General features: G+C 36.8%; 1 protein-coding gene across 1 annotated transcript in view; it reads left to right on the forward strand.

Annotated features, from left to right (window-relative positions):
* Positions 1–18,660, forward strand: part of RPS6KA6 (ribosomal protein S6 kinase A6) — a 187,555-nt gene that overhangs the window by 56,931 nt on the left and 111,964 nt on the right. The window contains exon 2 of the mRNA XM_082715992.1: positions 2,396–2,452. Coding sequence (XP_082572118.1) covers positions 2,396–2,452 — 57 coding nt within the window. The remainder of the gene's footprint in view (positions 1–2,395; positions 2,453–18,660) is intronic.

Consider the following 18,660-nt stretch of genomic DNA (forward strand, 5'->3'; position numbering starts at 1 on the left):
AATTGCACTACTGGGTAACGTTGCAAAGAAAATGGAAACATAATCCATAAAGATATTTCGACTTCTGTGTTTACTGCAGCATTATTTCAATAGGCAAGGTATGGGAGCAACCTAAGTGTCCATTGATGATGAATGGATAAACAAGAAGTCATGTGTGTATGTATTGTATACACACACACACGCACACAATAGAATATTACTCATCCATGAAAAAAAGGATAAAATCCTATCATTTGCAACAGCATGAATTGAGCTTAGGGGTATTATACTAAATGAAATAAGTCAGACACAGAAAGACAAATACTGCATGATGTACATGTGGAATAAAAATAAACAAAACCCAGATTCATGATAAAGAGAACAGATTGGTGGTTGCCAGAATGATAGGGCATTGGGGAGGTGTAATTTTTGCAGGAAATTAAGAAGTACCAACTTCCAGTTATAAAACAAGTAAGTCATGTGTATACGATGTATAGCTTAGGATATATAATCAGTAGCATATTAAATTTGTAAGGTGGTAGATGGTAACTAGTCTTATTTTGGTAGCTATCTTACAATGTATGTGAATGTGAACTCACTATGTTAAACAGCTGAAAATAATGTACTTTTATGTCAGTTATATCATAAAAACTAAAACATTTATACACAACAGAATATTAGTGTATTTACAGATATGCACAGCTATTGCCACAGTTTTAGAACTTTATCACATCATAAAGAAACATTTTACCCTTTATCTGTTACCCCCATTTCCTTATCCCATACTCCTAAGCAACAACTAGTTTACTTTTTGTCTCAATAGATTATTCTCTTTTAAAAATTTATATTAATAGATTTGTCATTATTTAAGTAATTCTGTATCTCTTTTTTTCTGGGATGTTAATGATGTGGATTTTAGATCTCACATTCCACATGTCTCTGAGGCTCTGTTCATTTTCTTTTTTTTCTTTTTTTTTTTTTCAAGATTATTTATTTATTTATTTGACAGAGAAAGAGAGAGCAAGAGAGGGAACACAAGCAGGGGGAGTGGGAGAGGGAGAAGCAGGCTTCCTGCTCAGTAGGGAGCTCGATACAGGGCTCCATCCCAGGACCCTGGGATCAAGACCTGAGCTGAAGCCAGACGCTTTAATGACTGAGCCACCCAGGTGCCTCTGAAATGTTTATTTTAACCAAAGAGTATAGTTATAATAGCTGCATGATCTTTGTGAGGTATTTCAACATCAGAGTTATCCTGGAATTGATGCCCATTAATTTTGACAGTTTAAGTATACAATCTGCCTGATTAGATTCAAGTTCTCTCACCCTATCTGTGTGACAGTTCCAGCATTATGTCTTCAGATAATTTGGGTCAGAACTCTCCATGTCCTAATTTAGTAGTTAGTTTTAGGCTTGATCAGTCGTTTATGTTGCAGTTCATTTTTCAAGCCCTTTGATAGGCTTCTTTGATTCTGTTCCACACACATGCAGTTTGTGGTTGAGACCAGGAATTGTGTCTGTTAAGATGCAGAATTAGGGGATCTCCTTTTCCCGTTGTATCTTTTCCATGATGTATTCTGTGGATTCTCCAATTCCCATAGGTTCTTTATCCCGATTCTTCCAACCAGAACGGAGTTTCTCTCAGAGTTTTAGTCTTTCATGATGTCACAGAGGTTTGTACTGTTAGGGCTGCCCTTGGGATGAAGTGAAGGAGAGCACTTTGGTCTCTTTGATCAGATACATTTTCTCTTGATTGGGGCTTGCCTTGGAGCAGGACTAGGAGTCAAAAAAGAAAAAAAATTTGGGGAAAAAACCCTTTAATTCTTATGTTCACCAGCTTAAAATTGTGTCTTTTACTGTTCCTTTTTCCAGAAATGAGGTTTTTCTTGGAAATATTTTTCATACCCACTGTGGAGTTCCATGAATCAGTCAGTCTCTTCTTGGGTCAATGTCAAGAGATAACGTTTTGAAATAAACCCAGGAAACTCACCATAGTGCTGGTTATTCTTTGAACTTTGTCCTCCCTCCCTAATCTGCTTGCTATTATTTAATTTTCAGAGTCTTCCCATAGTTCTGCCCATTTTTAATTGAGCTTTTTTTTTTTTTTGGTGTTTGGCTGGGGACATAGGTCAAGCACAAAGGTCATATGTTTACTGTATGTTAATAAATCATAGCAAAGCTCTAAATAATATGACATGAAAATACAGTTCTGAAAGTTAAGGATTCTCAAGAACAATCTGGAAACCATATTAATAATATTCCTTTTCTAAGTACCTTCTATGTGTTGTTTGACATTTTGTGTTTCAGTAACTGTAGATCTTGCTAAATCATGATGGGAAATGCCTGGGCTTCTATTATTCCTAGTTCTTACCCTTGTTATAGTAATCCCGAACTTCAGTTTTTGAACAATATTTTTCAGGTGGATGGTGTACAGATTGTTGATGAGCCGATGGAAGAAGAAGCAGATTCTTGCCAAGTAAGTACTTTCATTAACAGACTGTGCTGCATTTTTAAGATATAAGGAAAGAGAATAATCATCTGTCACTTAAGGAGAAAGTCATTTGTCAATTAAAGAAATTTAGGTAAGTTAATAATAAGCAAATTCAATTACTAATAAAACAATAGTTTAAAATACAGACAGTTTTTTGTCAGAAACATTTATATGAAAATTTTAAATCTTTTAAACTTTATTGATGTATAATCTATATGCCATGAAATTCGCCCATCTTAAGTGTAATAATGAATGAAATTTTTACTTGCTAGTATATGAGTAACTGCGTTACTTAAATACAGAATCCTCTCTAAATAAGATTACCTTCAACTTTAGGTTAGAAAAGAGATCTAGTGCAGAAATATTTGACCTGAGGCCATTTAAAATGCATTTCCTGGCTTTGAAAAAATATTACATCTAAATTATTTCAGAATTTTCTAACTAGTTTTATTTTACTTTATTTTATTTTAAAGATTTTTTATTTGTTTGACAGAGAGAGAGAGTGAGGGAGAAAAAAGCAGGCTCCCCAATGAGTAGGGAGCCTGATGCAAGACTTGATACCAGGAATCTGGGATCAAAACCTGCACTAAAAGCAGATACTTAACTGACTGAGCCACGCAGGGGCCCTTCTAACTAGTTTTAAAAACCATTTGACTACTGGGCCATTCTATGCCAGGCCTATGTACTAGTCCCTTGTCCTACAAGTTCTAGTTTTATAGAAGAGTGTTCTTAAGATTTTAAGAAGGTCTAAGTTGTACATCCATGTTTATTTTGTTATTTTATTATTATTATTTCAATAATATTTTCCTGGAATTATAGATTGTTTAAGCTGGAAGGAGCCTCAGAGACAATATTTTTTAATAATCCCATTGTATAGGTAAATCTATTGAGACCTGGAGAGGTTATGATATATATTTGTTTGTCAAGTTAACAAGTAGCAGAAGTGAGACTTATGACCCAGTGTGCATCATATTAAGTCATTTGTGTATTGTGTAGACAAAAAAGAAGTGGAAAATAAGAAAAACATAATCTTCCTCTTATTTAGTTATGGATAAAATCAACTTTGATGTCCTTTTTTTCCCCCCGAAACTGGTTTAAAAGATGATTTTTTCAGATAGGACCAGCAGAGTTATTTAAATTGTCTTTGTCCAAGATTCTTTGAAATATTCTTTGTAAAAATGCACTACCTCTGCAGGTTGTCATGATGTAACAGTAACCTTAGTTGTGGTTAATAGATAAAATGTCATTATTTCTTTTGTAATTTACTTAATATAAATAACTTGTGCTAATTATGAATTTAAATGTAAGCTTCTATCAAAATCATCTAAAGTTTTCTCTACAGATCATATGTACTAAGAGGCATAGTATTTACATTAGTAGTTTATAAAAGATAAGGTGTAGGAAAATACAAAAACAGTGGGGAATGGTATATTTGAGAATTAATAAATTGATAGAGAAATTCTGTGCCCCATACCACAGGGGACAGAAAAATGTATGTGTGTGCATGTGCACATATGTTCATGTGTAGCCAACATAAACACATAGATATATAGAGAGGGTTATTGTCAAATATTTACCTTCCCAGTTTAAAAAAAATCAGGAAATATACTTTTAATGGAAAGACAGTAAAAATATACAGTGATGATGCTAATGTGATCTAAATTACTCACCTTCAGTGGTTAGAAAGGGAAATCTGAAGATTTGGTGAGTCAGGGACCTAGAATCACTTCTAAAGATTTTAGTTTTTTTATATATTTTTATTTATTTATTTGAGTTGGCAGAGAGCACAGAAGCAGGGGGAATAGCAAGCAGAAGGAAAGGAGAAGCAGGCTCCTTGGTGAGCAGGGAGCCTGATGTGGGGCTCGATCCGAGGACCCCAGTATCATGACCTGAGCCAAAGACAGACGCTTAACTGACTGAGCCACCCAGGTGCTCCAGGATGTGATTTAGTTTATAGCCTGAGTTATATGAACTTAAAACAAAGTACATTTGCTGTGTGATGGTTTAGGTACTCATTTGGTGTCAGTTAAATTATAAGTGATAAGAAACACTAAACATAAATTTATCTCTTTGTTTAATGTTTTTCATTTATAAGATTTTTAGGAATATGGTTACTTATTCCAGTGTGATGCTGGGAGATGTGTGTTTTTTGTGGTTGGCTTTTTTTTTTCTTTTTAATAGTGGAGAATTGTAGAGATTGCTCTGTGATGCATAGATTCTTTAAGCAGTATTTAAATCTGAACTTAAGAATTGCCTATGTTGCCTGATGCTGTTTTGTTATTGATTGATTTAGACAGCTAATCCACTTCATCTCAGTTATCGTAGCTTTGGATTTTCATGGTCATCTGATCACTTTTCATCAGTTAAAATAGGCAGAATTAAGTAAATTTCTTCCCATTCTCCAGAAATCTATATCTACGCATATCTATATATATGTAGCATATATTAGTAAAACTAAATTATAGTTAGTATAATTTTTATATGTTCAGATTAGTAATAATGAATTTTTCTGTTTCTCAAAACAGTGTTACTATTTGGTAAGCATTAAGTAACAGGTCAGAGATAAAAGGTATATCATATTTTACCACTTAGTTCCCTATTTCTCCCAACAGTGTCCAGGTTAGAAAAACAAATGTTAGGCTTCTTCTTTAATAGGTTACTGACATGAATTAATTATTTTATGGTGTCAAAACAAGTAGGGATGTCTTGTATTTGCTAGTTTATGATCAATTCATATTTACTTTTAAAGTTTGTACGCAGTGGTTAATACTACCTCAAAGAAAATACATATTATTAATGCTACTAAAGTTTTTGGAATTTCAAAAGAAGAATCACTTAACAATTAGATTTTTGTTCACTACAGTAGTACAACATCAGCAGTATGTTTAGTCTCTAAATTGATATATATTTTTTTATTACCCAGAAATATAAAGGTAACTGAAAATTACATTACATTTAACTGAAAATGTACATAAAAAATGATTTCCTGATATTTTGACGCCCTATGTTTCTAATTTTTGAAATTATTCTTGACATGTGTCTGTCTTAAGAATCCTTTAAGAAATATTCTTTTATAAGTGTTTTATTTAAACTTACGTATAGCTATAAGTAAGAAGCTCCTTACGTCGGGGGACCTGCTTCTTATAGGGTGGATTTTTTCCTTCCTTTACTTCTCTTTCCATCTCGGCATTTTTCCTTGCTGCACTTCAATGTTTTTCTTCCCTTGCAAAGTTGGTCCTTACTTCTCCTTTTTATTCCTTTAGCATTAAAAAAAAATTGAATACTTGGAAGTGAAGGTGAAGGTTGCAAAGTAATAGGGGGACCCTATGCTTGCCTCATCCATTAAACACAGCTAGATAAATAGCAAATCATTCTGAACACCCAGGAAATCAATCTGAGGACTGAGAGAATAATCTGCACAACTAGAGGGAGAAAAGAGGCCATATTATGGAGGGTGTGAAATGTGGAGGTGTGATTTGGGGGAGAAAAGAATCATGGTGCTGCAGAGGGAAGAGAGGAGAGAGAAAGAGTGAGGTGGGGGAGAGAGAGAGAAAGAATGGGGACAGGGCATTTCACAAAAAACACTCCCCCAAACAACTGATGTTCTGGGAAAACAATAGAGGCTGATTATGGCAAATTTTTACAAGCAGTGGAGCTCAAGTTCTGATGCTTTATAAGTCTGTGCCATTACCAGTGTGGAGCCTATTTGGCATAGAGGTGCTCCTGTGGAGAAGGAGGGGAGAGGGCCAGGAGTGGACAGTGTGGTCTGAGGATCCCCTGAGTCACAGTGGGAGGGACAATTCCCATTCTTGAGTGCATTTGGGAGAAGTGGCACTGCCTCTTCAGGGACAAAAGAGCCAGTGGGCAACATTGAGCTAGCCTGTTCATTAGTGTAGGAATAGATGCACCTACTGAGGGCAGCTAACCTGGATGCTGGCTTTATGCTGTGGTTTTCCATAAATTCTAAGCCCCTACATGTTCCTGTGACTGATCTTTTGGGGGAAAAAAAACAACAACACCAACCACAGCTCAGTGAAACCCTCCCCCAGAGGATCAGCATGGGTCCATGAAGTGCCAGGTCCTTAAAATTTGGAGTTTTGAAACCCAGCTGGCATGCTGGAGATAAAAACACAAGAGCATTGCGCTACCTGGTGGGCAAAAGGCTCAGACACAGATAGGGTAAAGACAGGGATCTGAGGGATGCCTGGGACAAAGTAGGAGAGATTGTTTGCTCTTCTGAGAGGGCTTCCTGAATAGGCAAGGCATGAAATCCCCTCTTTAGGGGTGAGAGAACCACCTGATGCCATTTTTACCCCTGCCCACCAGCAAGGGTGGACTTCAGTGAGCAGCCCAGCACCCAGGGTGGAAGCTTGCACCTCTTACACCAAGCTCCATTCCCCTGTACTCTAAAGGTACTTTTTGTTTTGTTTTGTTTTGTTTTGTTTTGTTTTGTTTTGTTTTGTTACACTGGGGCAAGTGTGCCTGAGATGTGCCTGAGATGTGCCTGATGTCTGAGCATCAGCAGACCCCTCCCCCAGAGGACCAGCACAAACCACCCAATTGTACTATCTGCTGACCACAGAGGGCTGCAAAGCTGTAGCTCTAGGGGAAATAGGATCTAGCTTCTTTTAAAAAGCAGACTAAAACACACCTAGTTAAAACTTGCTACACAGTGGGCAATATCCAAGCACTCCCCACTGCAGACAAAGAGAAAGTCTGCAGGGTATTGACCTAAGGGAAAGAACAGCCAAAGCACAAGAGCAGTGTGCACACAGCATACATCGGAAACAATTCCTGAAGCACCAGGTCCTGGACAGTATAGGACCTCTTCTTAATATAGCCATTACTCTCAGGAGTAGGAAACATAACAGACTTTCCTAGCACAGAGAAGACAGAGAGCTACACAAAATGTCAAAATGGAGGCATTTATCTCAGAAGAAAGAACAAGAAGTCAAAGATAGGGATTCCATCAAAACAGTTATAAGTAATATGCCTGAATCATAATTTAAAACAATGATACTATCTGGGCTAGAGAAAAACATAGACAATGCCAGGAGTCCCTCACCACAGGGACAAAAGATTAAAATCTAGTCCAGCCAAAATAAAAATGCTATAGCCAAGATGTGAAATAATAAAGGTGAGAAGAGGGAAAGAAAAATATTGGCTTACTAGTGTACACTTAGGGAATTCAGCAACTATATGAAGCATAATAAAATCCATATCATAGGAGTTCCAGAAGATGAAGAGAGTAAAAAATGAGCAGAAGGTTTATTTCAGGAAATTATAGTTGAAAACTTCTCTAATCTTGGGAAGGAAAGAGATATCCAAATCCAGGAGGCACAGGGAACTCCCATCAAAATCAACAAAGCATGCTAACACCAAGATACATCATAGTTAAATTTGCAAAATATAGTGATTAAAGTAAAATCCTGAAAGGAACAAAACAAAAAAAGAAGTCCCTAACTTACAAGCCAAGCCAAATAAGGCTTGCAGCAGGTCTCTCCACAGAAACATGGCAGGCCAGAAGAGAGTGGCATGATATTTTCAACATGTTGAATGGGGGGGGAAATGCAGCCAAGAATACTTTATCCAGCAAGGCTGTCATTTAGAATGGAAGGAGATACAGCTTCCAAGAGAAAAACTAAAGGAGTCCATGACCACTAAATAAGCCCTACAAGGGAACTCTTTGAGTGGGAAAGTAAGACCAAAAGCAACAAATAATAGAAAGGAACAGAAAAAATTTCCAGAAACAGCCAACTTTGCAGGTAATAAAATGGCACTAAATTCCTATTAATAATCACTCTCAATGTAAATGAACTAAATTTTCCAGTCAAAAGCTATAGGGTGTCATATTGGATAAAAAACAAAAACAGGGGCGCCTGGGTGGCTCAATGGGTTGAGCCACTGCCTTCGGCTCGGGTCATGATCTCAGGGTGCTGGGATCGAGTCCCGCATCGGGCTCTGCTCAGTGGGGAGCCTGCTTTCCTCTGTCTCTCTCTGCCTGCCTCTCCATCTACTTGTGATTTCTCTCTGTCAAATAAATAAATAAATAATCTTAAAAACAAAAACAAAACTAAAACAAAACAAAAAAAGAAGACCCATCTATAAACTGCCTCAAAGAGACTCATTTTAGACCGAAGGACACCTGCAGATTGAAAGTGAGGGGATGGAGAACCATTTATCATGATAAAGAATATCAAAAGAAAGCAAAAATGACCATACGTCTTTCAGACAAACTAGATTTTAAACCAGACTGAAACAAGAGATGAAGAAGGGCACTGTATCATAATAAAGGGGTCTATCTAACAAGATCTAATAGTTGTAATTATTTATGCCCCCAAATTCAGAGCACTGAAATATATAAATCAAATAATAACAAGGAAACTTATTGACAATAACACAATAATAGTGGGAACTTCAACACCCCACTTACTTCAATGGACAGTTCATTTAAGCAGAAAATCAACAGGAAACAGTGGCTTTGAATGACATGCTGGACCACATGGACATAACTGATATATACAAAACATTTCATCCTAAAACAGCAGAATGCACCTTCTTTTCATGTGCACAGGAAACATTCTCTGGAAAAGATCACATACTGGGTCACAAATCAAGCCTAAACAAGTAGAAAAAGATTGAGATCATACCATGTATATTTTCTGACCACAATGCTATGAAACTAGAAGTCAACTAGAACTTTTCTGGTCAAACTGGAAAAAATTTGGAAAGACCACAAATACATGGAGATTAAAAAACATCCTACTAAAAAGGGAGTGGGTTGGAAAACAAAATGAGTGGGTTAGCCAGAACATTAAAAAAGATGTAAAGAAGTATGTGGAAGCAAATGAAAATGAAAACATAATGATCCAATACCTTTGGGACGTAGCAATAGCAGTCATAAGAAGGTAGTATATAGGAATGTAGGTATAACTCAAGGAGCAAGAAAAGTCTCAATCTAACCTTACCACAACCACAATCTAACCTTACACCTAAAGGAGCTAGAAAAGGAAGAGCAAAGATAAGCCTAAAGTGAAATAATAAAGATTAGAGCAAAATTAAATGATATAGGAACAACAACAACAAAATGGCACAGATCAATCTAACTCGGAGCTGATTCTTTGAAAGAGTTAATAAAATTGATAAACCCCTAGAAAAAACTTAACAAAAAGAAAGAAAACATACCCAAATAAATGAATCATGAATGAGAGAGGAAAGATCACAACCAACATCACCAAAATATAAACAATTATAAGCAAATATTATTAATATTATGAAGCAAATGGATAAATTCCCAGAAATAAATAAGCTACCCATGCTGAAAAACACTGACACCTAAGAAATAGAAAATTTGAACAGGCCTATACCCAGCAAAGAAATTGAATCATTAATCAAAAATTTCACAACCAAAAAAAAAAGTCCAGAGCCAATCAGCTTCCCAGGGATATTCTACCAAACATTTGAAGAATTAATACCTATTCTTCTCCAGCTATTCAAAAAAAGAAAAATAGAAATGGAAGGGTAACTTCCAAACTCTTTTTATGAGACCAGCATTACCTTGATTCCAAAACTAGGCAAAGGTCCCACTAAAAACATTTATACGCCAATATCCCTAATGTACATGAATGCAAAAATTCTGAACAAGTTACTCATAAATTGAATCCAACAATACATTAAAAGAATTATTCACTGATATCAAGTGGTATCTATTTCTGGCTACAAGGTGGTTCAGTATTCACCAATCAATCAGTGTGATACACCACATTAATAAAAGAAACCTGTGATCCTCTCAATAGATAAAAGCATTTGATAAAATGCAGCATCCATTATTTATTAAAAAAACAAAACTTCAACAAAATAGGGGAATAGGTAATATACTTCAATGTCCTAAAGGCCATATATTAAAGACACACAAGTTATATCATTCTCAGTGGGGACAAAACAGCATTTCCACTATGGTCAGGAAAAACGCTGGGATGCCTACTCTCACCATTGTTATTTAACATACTACTGAATGTCCTAGCCTCAGCAGTCAGACAACAAAAAGAAATAAAGGTCATCCAAGTCAGCAAGGAAGAAGTAAAACTTCCATTCTTTGCAGACAACATGATACATTCTGTAGAAAATCTGCAAGATTCCATCAAAGATATCACCTCAAACCAGTTAGAATGGCCAAAATTAGCAAGACAGGAAACAACATGTGTTGGAGAGGATGTGGAGAAAGGGGAACCCTCTTCCACTGTTGGTGGGAATGCAAATTGGTGCAGCCTCTTTGGAGAACAGTGTGGAGATTCCTCAAGAAATTAAAAATAGAACTTCCCTATGACCCTGCCATTGCACTCCTGGGTATTTACCCCAAAGATACAGATGTAGTGAAAAGAAGGGCCATCTGTACCCCAATGTTTATAGCAGCAATGGCCACGGTCGCCAAACTGTGGAAAGAACCAAGATGCCCTTCAACGGATGAATGGATAAGGAAGATGTGGTCCATATACACTATGGAATATTATGCCTCCATCAGAAAGGATGAATACCCAACTTTTGTAGCAACATGGACGGGACTGGAAGAGATTATGCTGAGTGAAATAAGTCAAGCAGAGAGAGTCAACTATCATATGGTTTCACTTATTTGTGGAGCATAACAAAAAGCATGGAGGACATGGGGAGTTAGAGAGAAGGGGGTTGGGGTAAATTGGAAGGGGAGGTGAATCATGAGAGACTATGGACTCTGAAAAACAATCTGAGGGGCTTGAAGTGGCGGGGGGGTGGGAGGTCAGGGTACCAGGTTGTGGGTATTATAGAGGGCACGGATTGCATGGAGCACTGGGTGTGGTGAAAAAATAATGATACTGTTATGCTGAAAATAAATACATGAAAAAAAAAGTTGCTAGAACTGATATATGAATTCATCCAAGGCACAGGATACAAAATCAAGTGCATTTGCATTTCTATACACCAAAAATGAAGAAGCAGAAAGAGAAATCAAGGAATTGATCCAATTTATAATTGCACTAAAAACATAAGATACCACAGAATAAGCCTAACCAAAGAGGTAAAAGAAAGTTACTTTGAAAACCATGAAACACTGAAAGAAATTGAAGATGACACAAAGAAATGGAAAGACATTTCATGCTCATTCATTGGAAGAACAAACATTGAAAATGTCTATACTACCCAATGCAATCTACACATTTAATGCAGTCCCTATTAAATCCCACCAGTATTTTTAACAGAGCTAGGACAAAGAATCCTGAAATTTGTACAGAACAAGAAAAGAGCCTAAATAGCCAGAGGAATGTTGAAAAAGAAAACCTAAGCTGGGGGCATCACAATGCCTGACTTTAAGCTATATTACAAAGCTATAGTCATCAAGACCATGGTACTGGGACAAAAACAAATAGATCAGCGGAACAGAACAGAAAACCCAGAAGTTGACCCACAACTACATGGTCAACAAAGAAGGAAAGACTATCCAGTGGAAAAATGACAGTCTCTTCCAACAAATTGTGTTGGGAAAACTGGACAGTCACATTCAGAAGAATGAAACTATGCCACTTTTTTACACCATACACAAAAACAAATTCAAAATTTATGAAAGATGAAAGACCTAAATGTGAGACAGGATACCTTAAAAATCCTGAAGAAGAACACAGGCAGTAACCTCTTTGACATTGTATATATCAACTTCATACTGGATATTTCTCAAGTCAAGGAAAACAAAAGTAAAAACTATTGGGAAATCATCAGGATAAAATGACTGCACAGTGAAGAAAACTAAAAGGCATCCTGCAGAATGGGAGAAGATATTTGCAAATTACATATCTTAAAGGGTTATTATCCAAAATCTGTAAAGAAATTATCAAACTCAACACCCAAAAAGCAAATAATCTGGTTAAGAAGTGAGCAGAAGACATGAAAAGACTGTATTCCAAAGAAGATATCAGATGTCTAATAGACGCAGGAAAAGTTGCTCATCAGGGAAAGACAAATCAAAACTACAATGAGATACCACCTCATACCTGTCAGAATGGCTAAAATCAACACAGGAAACAAGTGTTGTTGAAAATGCAGAGAAAGCAAAACCGTCTTATACTGTTAGTGGGAATGCAAACTGATGCAGCCACTCTGGGATATGGAGAATATATATATATATATATATATATATATATATATATACATACACACACAATAATATATATGTATACAATATATATAATATAAAATATAACTGCCATATTACACATATATATATATAATATATAACAAGTGTTATATATTTATATATATAACAACAAGTGTTGGTGAAAATGCAAAGTGAAACCCTCTTATACTGTTAGTGGAAATGCAAACTGCTGCAGCCACTCTGGGATATATATACACAATATATATAATATAAAATATAACTGCCATATGACATATATATATATTTATATTAACTGCTATATGACCCAGCAATTACACCATTAAGTATTTATGCAAAATATACAAAAATGCTGATTTGATGGGGCACATATACCCCGATGTTTATAGCAGCATTATCAACAATAAGCAAATTGTGGAAAGAACCTGTTTCCTTCACTGATAAATGAATAAAGAAGATGTTGTACATGTATACAAGAGAAGATTACTCAACTATAAAATGAAGCTTGCCATTTGCAATGATGTGGATGGTAGTAGTGTGTATTATTCTAAGCAAAAACAGAGAAAGATAAATACCATATGATTTCACTCATATGTGGAATTTAAGAAACAAAACAGGTGAGGGCGCCTGGGTGGCTCAGTGGGTTAAGCCGCTGCCTTCGGCTCAGGTCATGATCTCAGGGTCCTGGGATTGAGTCCCGCATCGGGCTCTCTGCTCGGCAGGGAGCCTGCTTCCCTCTCTCTCTCTCTCTCTCTCTGCCTGCCTTTCCATCTACTTGTGATTTCTCTCTGTCAAATAAATAAATAAATAATCTTAAAAAAAAAAAGAAACAAAACAGGTGAATATAAAAGTGGAAGAAAAAAAATAGAGCTTGGCACACCATAAGAGACTGTTAACTATAGAGAACAAACTGAGGGTTAATGGAGGCAGGTGGGCATGGGAAGGGCTAAATGGGTGATGGGTATTTAGGAGGCCACTTGTGATGAGCACTGAGTGTTATATGTAAGTGAAGAATCACTAAATTCTACTCCTGAAACCAATATTACAATATATGTGATCTAACTAGAATTCAAAGAAAAACTTGAGAAAAACATAATGCAGTATAAAAATACTGATAATGTGATAAAGGGAACATTTCTGCAAAAGAAAAAACATCCAAACCCTTGTAGTATAGATATGCAAAACTCTCTGATAAACAATTATTGTTCATCTAAATATTGATGCTTAGCCATTAGAAGGTATAGTTATGCTATACCACAAGGGATGCAAAGATAAATAGTTTAAATAATTCAGTAATCTCCATTTTTATAAACATTTTGTGGTTTTCAAAATTCTCAGTTGACTCTGTCACCCTGATCTGAAATAGATAGGGTAAGTTTTATTGCCATTTTATAGGTGATGGAACCAAAGTGTTGATCCTAGTAAATAGAATAATCCAAGCCAAGTGGGAACTAGCTTGCCTCCCTTGTTTGGTTTTCAGTCGGTACAAATTTATACTATTTTCCTAACCTAAATATTCCGTAATTATTTTCCAATATGTACATTATTTGAGGTGTTTTGTTTATCCTAGTTGTGTTTTGACATTTACATTATTATTACTGTTAGCTCTCTTTCAAGGTATGCTGATACTTAGCTTGGTTTTCAGTGACCCTGGATTATTCACTGCATGAGAAGAGTACATTAAGCTGCTTTCCCAGATCTTTGCATGTACATTTTACCAAATTCACAACCAAGTGCTCTTGGATTTTTTGGGTAATCAAACTGGCCTGGCTACCCAGAAATATAGCAAGTATTTGAACAGATGGATTATTACATAAAACCCAAACAATTATGCTTTAGAAATTTCTCTTCTTTATTTCTATTTTTAATTTTAATTCCAGTATAGTTAACATACAGCGTTATATTAGTTTCAGGTGTACAATATAGTGATTCAACAGTTCCATGCATCACCCAGTGCTCATCATGACAAGTGCACTCTTTTTTCCCTATCATCTGTTTCACCTATCCCCCACCACCTTCCCTCTGATAACCATTGGTTTATTCTCAATAATTAGGAGTCTTGTTTCTTGGCTTCTCTCTCTCTCTCTCTCTCTCTCTCTTTTATCCCCATTTTCTCATTTGTTCTTTTTCTTAAATTCCACATATCAGTGAAATCATATGCTAGTTGTCTTTCTATGACTGATTTATCTCACTTAACATTATACTGTCTAGGTCAATCCCTCTTAATTTTATTTTGACCCCATTTTGTGAGTGTAAACTCTGTGGGCCTCATTTATTTCCTCTATTTCCTCTATGCTTAGTTCCATAGTCAGGAAGTAGTCATAATAGCATTATATAGTATGATTTCCTAATAGATTGTCTTCAGCTTCTCTTTTGCATTAACAGGTGATTTCAAATAAGTTGTTGAAAGATTGGAACAGTAGTGTATTTGGCAGTTTGTTTTGTACTCTATCGCTATATTTTTCTAGTGTTACAACATTGTTGGGCCACTGAATTAAAAAGATGGTAACAGGGACACCTGGGTGGCTCAGTTGGTAAAGCAGCTGCCTTCAGCTCAGGTCATGATCCCAGCGTCCTGGGATCGAGTCCCACATCAGGCTCTTTGCTCAGCAGGGAGCCTGCTTCTCCCTCTGCCTCTGCCTGCCATTCTGTCTGCCTGTGCTCTCTCTCTTCCCCTCTCTCTCTCTGATAAATAAATAAAATTAAAAAAAAAAAAGATGGTAACAGACTGAAGAGGTCAGAGCATACTATTTTGGTTGTGATTGAACCTTCATAATTTTTATATTTATCAACAATTACTATGATATTAAAAAAAATACACACACTAACAATTATCCTTGCCATAGACTTGTCATATGGCATTGTAAAGAACAGCGGCTCCTATTTCGAAGTTATTAGCTCTTGATTTCACAGTAGCAACTTTCTTTATAGAGATCAACTATATTCAGGTACTATGTATAAGTTTGCTAGGGCTGCCATAACTAGGTACCACAGACTAAGTAACTTAAACAACAAATTTACTTTCTCACAATTCTGGAGACTAGAGGTTCAAGATCAAGATGTTGGTAAAGTTGGTTTCTTCTGAGGTCTCTTTCTTTTTTTTTTTTTTTAGATTTTATTTATTTATTTGACAGAGAGAGAGAGATCACAAGTAGGCAGAGAGGCAAGCAGAGAGAGGGGGGGAAGCAGGCTCCCTCCTGAGCAGAGAGCCCAGTGTGGGGCTCGATCCCAGGACTCGGATCATGACCTGAGCTAAAGGCAAAGCGTAACCCACTGAACCACCCAGGTGCCCCTGAGACCTCTTTCTTTGTAGATGGCTCTCTTCTCTCTATGCTTTCACATGCTTTTTCTTTTGTGTGTGTCTATGTCTTAATCTCCCCTTCTTATGAGAAGAGCAGTCATATTTGATAAGGGTCTATCCTAATAACCTTATTTTACCTTAATTACCTTTCTTAAGGCCCTGTTCCTGAATAGCTACATTCTGAGGTACTGGGGGTTGAGACTTCAGCACATGAATTTTGAGGGGAAACAATTCAGCCTATAACATATTATATACCTTTTTGTTTCATTAAGGGATGTGATATATCTGACAAAATTTGTTATCCTCAAGTCCATATTTTATCTTTGTGTCCCCAGTGCATAGTGCAGTGCCTAATACATAGCATGTGTTCCATGAATATTGTTGTTTTTTTCTGAATGAATGAATAAAGAGAAAAGACAGTATATATGGGAAGATTATGTAATATATCACAACTTTATTATACCAGGATAGAGAAAATTCTTTTGAAGATGATTCACCTTAGGAAAAAACAAATGAATTACTGTCTTATTTCAGACTAGAATGCTGCCAGTCTAAAGCTTTTGGAATGGTGCAGAATCAAAAGAAAGTGAAGGAAAGGAAGAGGGGAGGGCTGCAGATGACACAAAAATGTTAATAATAAAAACCCATGGGGCACCTGGGTGGCTCAGTGGGTTAAGCCTCTGCCTTCGGCTCAGGTCATGATCTCGGGGTCCTGGGATCAAGCCCTGCATCGGGCTCTCCACTCAGCAGGGAGCCTGCATCCTTCTCTCTCTGCCTGCCTCTCTGCCTACTTGTGATCTCTGTCTGTCAAATAAATAAATAAAATCTTAAAATAATAATAATAATAATAAACACCCATAAAATCAAACAGTACCGTGGTAAGCCTTAGGAATGCAGAGATGAATGTGATGATACCTGAATTCAGGAAGCTCAAAATCTAGTGGGGGAGAAAGATAAGGTAATGGGTTATTAGGACACAGTGTAACAATATTTTGTGGTAGCTATTCACTGGGGAAAGTAGTCTTTTCTAAACTAGAAGCATTTTTGTGTTGGAAACTTTTTATGATAATACTGCCAAAAATTGAAAGACATATTATATTTTTAAAGGATGGGCATCTGTGAATTTTAATTAAGAGAAGAAGAGGCATTGGGCAGACACTTCATTTGGAAGACATTCTTAGGTTTGGTGAAAGTAGCTAGAGTATAGTTATTTCCTTGGTGACAGTAACTAGAATAGAGGATGGCTGTTTCCTAGCTCTGAACATTTCTAAAAACCTAATGTCATCATGACCCATGTTTATAATGATGATCTTAAATGGCAGAAACTAAAGTACTTAAAATAAAAATGCTGTGCTGTGTTCAGCATAGAATTACAGACTTGTGGGAACCTTAAAGATCCATCTAGGGGCACCTGGGTGGCTCAGTGGGTTAAAACCTCTGCCTTCAGCTCAGCTCATGATCCCATGCTCCTAGGATTGAGCTCCGCATCGGGCTCTCTGCTCAGCAGGGAGCCTGCTTCCTCCTCTCTGTTGTGATCTCTGTCTGTCAAATAAATAAATAAAATCTTTAAGAAAAAAGATCCATCTAATATAACCTGCTTGTCATGTGAGAACAATGAAGGAGAATACTTTGTTATTTGGGCTAAGGCTGCTTATCATGGCGCATGGCAGAACCAGGAACATTTAGTCTACTGACCCGTCTACCAGTGTTCTTTCAGGTGGAGAAAAATTCCAAGATGTGTTTTTATTATATGCTCTGAAGACCAGTGGTACATTCACAGTATGTGGTGAAAACCAAGTTAACCATCATATTAAGAGTATACAGTCTGCTGTTGCTTTTGGTATACACATACTCTATTGCAAAGGTGCATACAGATACGCTGTACTTTCATCCCAGCATGGTAGCTGCAAAGCATATGTATTTCTATTAAAAAAAAAAGTTTTTTACTTTTTTGGGGAAACTCACTCTCATAGCTACTTAGGAGTCTGCTGAAATACTATTTTTTAAAGATTTTATTTATTTATTTGACAGAGAGAGATCACAAGTAGGCAGAGAGGCAGGCGGGGTGGGCGGGGAAGCAGGCTCCCTGCTGAGCAGAGAGTCCTGAGCCAAAAGCAGAGGCTTAACCCACTGAGCCACCCAGACACCCCTGAAATACTATTTTAATGTATAATGAACATCCATAGGAATGCTTTAAGAGCTGATTCTTCATTTCTGGCTGATTAGTGGTTATGGATACCTGAAGCTAAAATTCCTTTGCCTACCCTCATGAAAGAGTGAATGTTTAACTGCTTATGTAACATGGAAGTTATTTTATTTTGTTTAATTTTTTTAAAGATTTTATTTATTTATTTGACAGAGAGAGATCACAAGTAGGCAGAGAGGCAGGCAGAGAGAGAGAGGAAGAAGCAGGCTCCCTGCTGAGCAGAGAGCCCGATGCGGGACTCGATCCCAGGACCCTGAGATCATGACCTGAGCCGAAGGCAGCGGCTTAACCCACTGAGCCACCCAGGCGCCCCTGGAAGTTATTTTAGCTGCCATGAAGTCTAGTTTACTTGGGATGGGGCTCATGCCCACTTTGGCCATAGTCACTATTTATTAATCAGTCAATTAGCATATGAATTGATTGAGAATATGCTTGCCATCCAGACTGGAATTAATATGATGTTCTGGAAAGCTACCAGGACTTCTAGACGTTGTGATTAACTGGTCATGTGAACTTAAACTCTGTGGGCCTCAGTTATTTCTTCT

The sequence above is a fragment of the Mustela nivalis genome (assembly GCF_964662115.1).
Source record: "Mustela nivalis genome assembly, chromosome: X".
Lineage (NCBI taxonomy): Eukaryota > Metazoa > Chordata > Mammalia > Carnivora > Mustelidae > Mustela > Mustela nivalis.